At 28.5% G+C, this 9,853-nt stretch overlaps 1 protein-coding gene across 1 annotated transcript; it reads right to left on the bottom strand.

Moving 5' to 3' along the window:
* Positions 1–2,743: 2,743 nt before the first annotated feature.
* Positions 2,744–5,610, bottom strand: LOC111276069 (premnaspirodiene oxygenase-like). The gene is made up of 2 exons (XM_022861835.2): positions 3,668–5,610; positions 2,744–3,554 (listed from the first exon to the last, which is right to left on the bottom strand). The coding sequence occupies exons 1-2, from the start codon at positions 4,571–4,573 to the stop codon at positions 2,931–2,933; spliced, it is 1,530 nt and encodes a 509-aa protein (XP_022717570.2). The 5' UTR covers positions 4,574–5,610; the 3' UTR covers positions 2,744–2,930.
* Positions 5,611–9,853: the final 4,243 nt, after the last annotated feature.

The raw sequence follows: 9,853 nt of genomic DNA, 5'->3' as shown, positions 1-9,853 counted from the left end.
ACTATAAATGATCGGTGTGTAATTTCAAGTTAAATGTAAGTATTTGGTATGCTATGTAGTGTGCAATGCATGGGATCATTATGGATAATATGGTAGCAAATCCAATCTTATTGGCCAAGAGAGATGACTTGAATGCTTATGTAACATGATAACTTAGCAAATTTGTCTAATTTGAAAAAGTCCAAACCACTTTTGGTTTTCCTATCCAATTTTTAGAATTCTTACTTTGATTTGAAATTCTTTCCTTGACTTGGTTTTCCTACCAAAATTTGGTTTTTCCTACATTGATTTGGAAATCCCACCATTACTTGGATTTTACTTATTCCTATTCGGGTTTGGAATTCCTATTTTGAGTAAGATTAATATGAATTATAAAGGATTTAACATAGGGGTGATTGCATAACAAGAGTTAAAAATTAGAATTTATTTCTCTTTTTTTTTTTTTTATGAATTCTTCAACTAGAAAAACACTGCAAAAAGTTTCAAAGAAAAGCAAAGTCTATTTCAACTTAAAGAGCATTTTCTAGAAGACTTTCAACTCTTGATTTTCAAAAAGATTTACCTGAATTTACATATTCAATTTTAGAGATTCAACTCTTCATGAATTCATTACGAAGGGTCCAAAAAATAATAAGAAATTAAAAATTTCAAGATTTTTAAAGTTGCTTAGAAAAGAAATCAGCCGGACATAATTCTTTTATGTTTAAGAAAGCTAATTGTATGATAGTGCTAAGTTGGCTAAGACTTATCCAAATCAAGACAAGAGAAGCCAAATCAGATAAAAAGAAGACAAGTCAGCATCTAATCTAGCCAAGATTCGGTCTACATACATCCATTTGAAGAGAAGAAAGCTTATCCAACAAAGATTCAAGCCAAAAATACTATTTTATTTGAGAATTCAAGTAAGATCGAACTAAACTTCTTCAAGAGACCAAGATCAAGTTAGTTGGCCATTATTTTAGGTTTTTTTTTTTTTTTTTTGTATTCACATTATATAAATAGCTAGCTCTAGGTTTAGAAAAAAGTATGGTTGAGATTACGGCCCAATCTTTAGTACTTAGCTCTTCTTTATTATTCTTTTACCCTTTTAAGCTTGCTTTAGTGTATGGTTGAGGTAATAGATCAACTTAGTGGTTCTTTAACCTTTTTCTTTTAGGTTTTCTTTAAGTTTTAATTTTTTCTACTGTGATTTCAATTTGTTCAAGTTTAATTTAAGTTTTCAAATTAATTGCAGTTATGTTCTTGTTCTTATTCAACTCACTTTGCAATTTCACTTCAAGTTTGCTTTAAATTTCTTTAAATTTTATTATTTATGTGTTGTTAAAGATTTAGTTTGGTCAAGCTATTTTGATTCATGCGATTACGTGCTATTCTCATTCTAAATTATTGTTTGCATGCTTAAATTCAGTAAGTTAATTCGATTTGCATGTGTTAAGCTTAATCTAATTTAGTTTTAATTTAGTTTGCTATTCTTAGTTTAATCTATTTTAATTTGACATGTTTGCATGCCTTTTGGAGTAATTCGGTTTCAATTAGGGTTAAGTAAGTTAAGTTAAGCTTAAATTTAATAGTTTATGCATTAATCAATTTATGCTAGAAGTGCAAAGCTTGATTCATAGTCTCGCATGTTGTTAGGGTTTAATTCGTCCAAATCGATTTGCTTAATTGCGATATATGTTTTTTGCTTAAGTTTATGTATTTATGATATTGCTTGCTTACAAACATACCAATCGTCATCCCTATCTCCCATGTCGACTTAGGCTTTTTCATGCACAGCGCTCTGCCTCTACTAAAAAAAGTCCCTATCTGACGACGAAGCATTCGCAATGGTTTCTTCACTTTGCTTATTATTGACAGATCTCTGATTTTTCTTCGCCTTTTTTTTGCCCTTTTCATCCTTCCACTAGGTGTTTTAAGTAGAAGAGCTCCGTTAAGTTTTATCTAGCTTCCAGCTCTCCTCCTTTTTCTTCTAGAATTTCTCCCGTGCCATCATTGTTATTATTGTCGGCCCCATAGTCATCAGACAGAGAGCCAAGGGATTCTTATCTTCTGCAAAGCCAGAATATTATCTGAGCACAAACGCACCAACTTGGATTCTGGATATTATTTCTTATCTCTAGGCCCGCGCTTTTATTATTCTTGGGCCACTCCCATTGTCTTCCATGGGCCTCACCACTCCCACTTTAACCCTCATCATATCATTAGATTCTTCTACTCTGAGATGAAACAATAATTTTCATCAAACTCTGCTACCAATTTACCATTTGTTTCATTCATTATGTCATCCCTGATCTTTCCACCCTTATCCACCATGATATTTCATTTGAAACTGATCTACCCATTCAACAATTTCTTTCAAATTTGACAAACCCAGGTTTTTCATGGTGACCAATATTTCCATGTCCTCAAATTCAGTAAGGAACTACCTACCAAAATTTTATTGACAAAAATGTCAAAAACTCCATTGATTCTAAAATTTTCGATCACCCTATAAGCTTTATAATACACTCTAGTCATCCCCATCAAGCAGTTTTGTAGCTATGGACCGCCTCATCCTCCACTGTACCATTACACAATCTGGAATTATTAGTACAATCTCCATGAGAGCTAGAATGTGCAATATGAAGCTCTACTCTCTTCTGACCTATGTATGGGATAATATTTTGTTACTCATTAAAGCCTATAAATACGTTTTATGAGGCTCAGACATATGTAAACTTTCCTATTTTTTACTCGGTAACAGTAAAAGGTGAATTACAATAAAATAAAATTGCACAATCTTGATTGCATACAATTATAAAGTTAGAAAAGAGCAAAGCCAGTAGATGTTTCACCCTGATACATGTGAAGTCTTGTTCTTCGAAATATGGAAAGGAGGTTACGAGTTTATTGGCCCATTTTTAACATACTATCTCCCTAGTATATCAACATCACTCTATCAACATTGGACAGTAAGGAATTGGAACTAAGCATAGATCATGTTTCCTCGTTACTGAGAGAGCGAAGACCTCTGTCATACTTATATCTTCAAGTTTTCTTCCATCATAAAATTTCCATTCAAAATGGTACAACAAATTTGCAAGCGGAAGCTCAATATTGGCTATCCCAAGAGACATCGCAGGACATATCCTCCTCCCAGCACCAAACGGGATAAATTCAAAATTAGCTCCTTTAAAGTCAATTGAACTATCATGGAACCTCTCCGGATAAAATTTGTCAGCTTCGGCCCAGTAATTAGGGTCCCTTCCAATGGCCCATGCATTAACAATTACTTTTGTTTTAGGTGGAATGTCATAGCCATTGATTTCACATCTTTCTCTACTTTCTCTTGGAACTAACAAAGGAGCAGGGGGATGTAGTCTGAGGGTTTCTTTGACAACAAACTTCAAGTATTTTAAATCCTGCAGGCCTTCTTCATCAACATCTCCTTCGCTACCAAAGAGTTGCCTCACCTCTGTCTGTGCCTTTTTAAGAACTCTTGGATTTTTGAACATTTCAGACATTGCCCATTCTAAAGTAGTTGCCGTTGACTCACCCCCACCAGCAAACATGTTCTGAAGCAATTAAAACCTTTTTTAGTTTCATTAGACAAGTTAATATTATTATGTTATTTATGTTGCAGAAAAAGGAATAAAACAAGGAGAAACACCAAAATCAAGATGCTAACCATAATAACTGCCTTAAGGGTGGAGTCTGTTAGTGGAATCTTAAGGTCCCCATGATCTTGAAGATTTAAGAGAACATGAACAAGGTCGTTTGCTTCCTTCTTACAGCTTGTACTTGACTCTTTTCTAGCTCTATGTTCATCGATGATGTTTTGAAGAATCCTATCGATCTTGTGTTGAAGCATCTTGAATTTGGAGGTTGTTCCACTAATAACATGAAGCAGTTTCAGCGATGGGAATACATCAACAAGGTTGAAACCACCCAAGGCATCTATTAATTCCTCTTGGACAAGTGTTGTGAAATCATCTTGGTCTTTGTATTTTGCTCCAAAGGCAGCCCTTGAAATGAGGGCATAAGTTAAAGACCGTAATCTCTTTCTAAGGTTAACTGGCGATCCTGCTTTGGAAGAAATCTGCCTAATAAAATCTGCAACCTCTTCCTCCCTGATATGCCTGAATGATTGCACGCGCTTCATGCTTAGAAGCTCCAGTGTGCAGATTTTTCTCAGCTGTCTCCAATAGTCTCCATATGGGGCAAACAGAATGTCACTAAAATTGTAACTTAAGACACTGGCAGCAAGAGAATATGGCCTATCAGCAAAGTTCACGTCATGGGTTTGCAAGACTTGTTGTGCAGCTTCCGGTGAAGAAATTACAACGGTGGATATCTCACCGACTTGTAGGTTCATCACCGACCCATGTTTCTTGGCCAAGTCTCTTAGGCAGTGATGGGGAAGAGTGCCAATAAAGAGATGCAAGTTTCCTATGAGAGGCAATTTTGGTGGTCCAGGAGGCAACTTTGGTCGTCGGTTATGGTTTTTGGTTTTTTTCCATTTTGTGAGAGCCTTGAATACAGAAAAGATAAAGAGGAATAGAAAGGGTAAGAAGCAAAGAGATTGGTACTCCATTTGAGGAATTTCTCTTGGTTTCGTCTATTTTTGCACACCTCCACTCTCAAACCCGCCTTTTATTTGTAATGAAAAGAATGAGTTTTTTCCTGAAGATAGTTTAAAATCTTAATTCTTAAAATAGAGTATTTTTAAATTTTATTTTTAAAGAAAGGTATGTTACTCTAATTGAATTCCAAGTCAGTTTTATGCATCCATGTCAGCATCTCCTAAGTTACCAAAATTTTTGTTATTTTCCTTTAATTCTCAACCAAGTACCAACAAAACCTATGGAGAGGAAATTGAATTGGAGAGTGTAGCAATATCGGAAGAGTGTAGCAATCCGAGCAACACAACCGACAGCATGATGAGTCTTAAGAAGTAAAACCCAAAGTCATTTTTTTTGGTATTCTTCCCTCTATTTTTTTCCAAGGGCCATCAATTTGCACAGTACATATCTTGTCAATATTTTTTTGGCGGAGGAGAACCTTATTGGTGATCTATCTCGGGGAGGAAGTTGTAAAAGTGGAGGTAGAGGTGCAAATGGTGGTCGTCTCTCATACCCTTTCCTTTCATTGAAGAAGTTGCCCCTTTCACAGTCTCCATGTCCCCAATCCATTGGCATTGACCTATCAAATCTACTTCCCTTGTAGTCATCGTCTAGATAATCCAGTTGATCTATATGCATGCTATGATCTGGAAACCTGCCTTCAAGCCTGGGAGATGGTGGACCACGGATTCCAAAGTCTCTTTTTGGTGCATTCCCTAGCCCATCCACAATGAGGAGATCTAAAGGCATTCAAATTCTTTCCAGGCGCTGATATATTTATGGGAGAGCCAGGAAAGCACTTGGAAAGAGCATGTGAAGGTGGAGGACCATGATAGCCTCCACGGGGACTTCACCAGAAAAAAACTCTTCTTTTTCCTTTTTTTTTTTTTTGGATTTAGATCTAGATTCCTTCTTCTCTCAATTTGAAGTTGTATAATTTTTCTTTAGATTTTGAAAAATCTCATATGATGAAGCTGATAAGATGAAGCTGATTTTTTTATTCTTAGATGAGATTACAGGATAGAAGATAGGGATTATTTATGCTTACAAGAAGATATTGATATGGACCATAATGCTGACAGGGAATTCAATTAAATCAAAATATCTTTGTTTAGAAATAAAGTTCAAATGTATCCTATTTTAAAGATTAAAATTATTATATGTATTGGAAAGAAGATTATAGCACTATCGTTATTAATTATTATCTTGGTTATTAATTATTAGATTTTTTTTAAGGATATAGAAGAATAAATTAAGGTTTTATTTGTATAGACGATAAAATTGATTATAATAAAATTAAAAATAATAATAAAATTTATTTATTGTGATTGAAAGAATATTATTATAACAGAAATTAAAAAAAAAATTTATAAAAATTTTATATTAATTTAATTTTATAAAAATTAATATTTAAATTCAATTAAAAATACGATAAATTTAATTACAATGTACCAAAAATGCAGTAACATCCAAACGGCCGCTAAATTACTAAATCAAGGCCTAGAAACACTCAAACAATTTTCTAGCACGCGCGACACAACCGACTGAGGTGACATCTCAACAACCTACCTTATCCAAAGAAGCAAGAAGATCTGCACGCAATTCGGTGTGATAATATCAATTATTAAAGTTATTTCCAACCATTTTAATTGATTAATAATAGTTACCTAACTTTTAAATAAAAAATTAATAGATAAAACATATTAATCAACATAATAAAAAAATTAAATTAATCTCCATCTCAGCTTAGATAGGAATATTCAATTTGAAATGAAAAGAACATCAAATTATATAATATTTTAAAGTGATTTCATAAGATAACTATAATTATACTAATTTTAAGTTCATGTTATGCATGAGCAAACAAATCAATTATATTTTTTTACATACACCATTATTTAAAAAGTAAAAGATTATTTATTAAGAAAACAAAATTTTTATTTTAAAAGATAGTATATTTATAATTTTGATAAGAAAATATATTTTCATAATGATAGATAATGTCAAAAATTTTATTTTGTAATATGGGTGGTATATGTATATATATGTGTGTGTGTTATATATGAAGAGTAATCAACTTATACCATTATAAAATTTTTTAGTTTTATATTTTTTTTAAACATTGATTTCAATAGATTCAGTAGATGAAATTAAATCATTTTTTATTTATCTCTCATTTTTTAGATCTATTAAAATTAATGATAAAAAAATGTAAAAAAGTGTAAAACTTTTTTTTATATAACTTGATCCTCTCCTATATATATATATATATATGATATACTTAGGAGAACTTAACCTATTGGTATCTATAAATTAGTAATTTAATATTCATACTTATCTCATCTTTATCATAATTTATAATTTTATAGATACAATTGAATTATCTTACTTTTTATTTCTAAAAATACAACACATAAATTTTCAAAAGAAATTAAAGTGAAATGATTGTTATGTATTAAAACAAATACCATATTTATTTGATTAGGCAACTTTTAATCGAAATTAGTATTTGATTAACCTAAATATAAAAAAGTCATTGAAATGCTATAAGTCAACATACGGTTATAAGAAAAAATATCATTCAAAATGAAAATCAATTATTTATTTTAAGGTTTCATTGTTTTCTTCAAAATTAAAAAAGTTGTCCAAAATATTTTTTAGATACAATTTTCATTGACATTTTTTTTGGAGAAATTATAACATGAAAATGTAACAAATTTAATAGAATTTAATTAGATAAGAAAAAAGAATTGTTTTGACACCTATTTGGCGAAATATTTTTAGTACGTGCAATTAATTGGATTGAAATTTATAAATTAGAATACAAATATTATTAAAAAAGAAAGTGCATGATAAAATGTTGAATATTAAATTATATTGAATCAGTATTTTTGAATTATTTGGTAAAAATAAGTATATTACTTACCTTAAAACTTATATAACTTATCTTGTTATACATCATAAAATTGAAAGTAAACAGCTACTTCTGTTTTTTTTAACAATTTCCATTAATAATAAAATTTACTTAATTATTTGTTATGTATCATGTTGGATATTAAAAAGTAAAAGTGTCTAATTTATTATTTTTAAAATTTTTAAATCATCAAATAATGATGCATATATTAGAAAATACGCATTAAACGCACCATGCATATTTCTTATTTAATTCTTTTGTTCAATAGCAATTGAATTAAACATAACTAAATAGTTGATCATAACAAATTGTTGACAAAATGCATCCATTCATGGCATAAGTGAAAGCAATTAACATCTTAGTTTAAAAATTATGTTGACGTACCAAAAAAAATTATGCTTTCATTCATAGAAGATAAATTAAACATAATGTATATAATAAAATAAAACCACATATATTAAACACAAATAAACATGATGTTTGAAAAAACTATAAGTGAAAGGCAAAATTGTAAAACGAAAGTAAAAAAAAAAAAAAAAAATCTTTGCTTTTTTCCCTATTTCATGGAATGTGAGATTTTTATCTTGTTGTATTATAAAAATTTTAGATACAATATTTTGAAATCAAAGAGAGATTCATGCTAGTATGATATTCAAGTCAATAGAAAAGTAAATGACTTAAGATCATTAAGAATGAATAAATTATAAATGGAGTAATTGAATATGCATAAAAAATAAACAAAAGAGAAGTAACACCAAATATTATAAAGTAAAAATATTTATTGATTGAAAAACGTAAACAAAAGAGAAACAATATATAAAGTAAAAAACAATACATTTTTATTGTTAACAGTGATTGAAAAACTAAATCAAACTAAAAATAAAAATTATTGGTTGTTGTATAAAAGATTCAATGGAATTTTTTGAATAGAGATTAACCTAATTACAACTAAAATAAATGTGTTTTAGTGAACCTTTGTATAATTAAATGTATTTGGAGAGTTTTGGTAAACCTTTGCTCAATTTTAGTATAAGATGATTCTCTATTTATAATATGAAGCTCTTGTAAAATTCAAAATAATTTAAGCAAATTAATTATAATAGGTTATTTAATTATCAGCATATTTTTAACTTTTATTTTGAAAAGTCTACATTTTATATTTTAAATATGCCTTCAAATTAAGATGTTTTATATAGTAATTACTTGTAGTATGATTTCTAAAAAAAGACACTTATATAGTATATTGCAAAAAATATGGTTAAAAATAATTAAGCTTTTTTTATTTGAATTCTTGATATTAAATTATTTATATATTTATTTAAGCTAATAGATTACCTTATTAAATACCAAAATTACATTTATTAGTTGGAATGTCAATGAAAAAAAAAGGTGGATTCACAATGAAAACCTATTCATATTTCAAATTTAAGAATTGAATATTTTTTACACAAATGTAATTAAAAGTTGAATATTTATAATTGAAAAAAAAATCTTAACAAAATTATTCTATATATTAATAATGGCAATTAAACTTTTATTGTCTTCTTTATAAATTTAATTGAGAATAATTTAAGGCAAAAAAAAAATTATTTACTTTAGGATTTTTGAATTATTAACATGCAATATTTATTAAAAAATACATATCAATTTTTTAGATTATCCACATGTCGAAAATGTAGAATATTCAACTCAGATTATTTCCATTTTGTTAGAGGCTTTGACTTTTATATATTTATATAAGATAATCTAATATAAATAATTTTATAACTTATTTTCAGTGACTTCATATAATAAATACAACTTAATATAAATCATATCATACGTTAATAATTACTTTAATTTATAACTAAATCGTATAGTTTTCATAAAATAGTTTTGTTTTTACATAAAAATTATCAAATATGAATACTTTGATAAATCAATTTTACAATAATTTGTTCCATTATTACAAAGCCACCTCAAAATTGGTTTGGTCCAAAAAATTTATTTACATTTTATTTTTTAAACAATTTAATAACAATTGATTCCGTTATTACAAAATTGCCCAAATTTACTTTGATTCCAATAATTAAAAGTTTTACTTTTTATATTTATAATCATTTCTAATAATGAGAAAAATCAAATGCAATTTTTTTACAAAAATTTCTCATGTATTCAAAAATACAAATTTTATTTTGTAATATAATAATTCAAAAAAAATTCTTTGTAGTTTTTATGATCATAAATGAGAAACAATAGAAATTATTGTAAATTATAGTTGCTTACAAATAAATTATTTGAATTATCAATTTGTTTTTCTTAATTAATATAATCATTTTATTATTATTTTTTAAAAAAC

This window comes from Durio zibethinus, chromosome 25 (assembly GCF_047325235.1).
Source record: "Durio zibethinus cultivar Kanyao isolate XHJ-2024 chromosome 25, ASM4732523v1, whole genome shotgun sequence".
NCBI classification, from domain to species: domain Eukaryota; kingdom Viridiplantae; phylum Streptophyta; class Magnoliopsida; order Malvales; family Malvaceae; genus Durio; species Durio zibethinus.
Note: the sequence above shows the minus strand (reverse complement) of the source record. Positions and strands in the feature narration are given on the sequence as shown.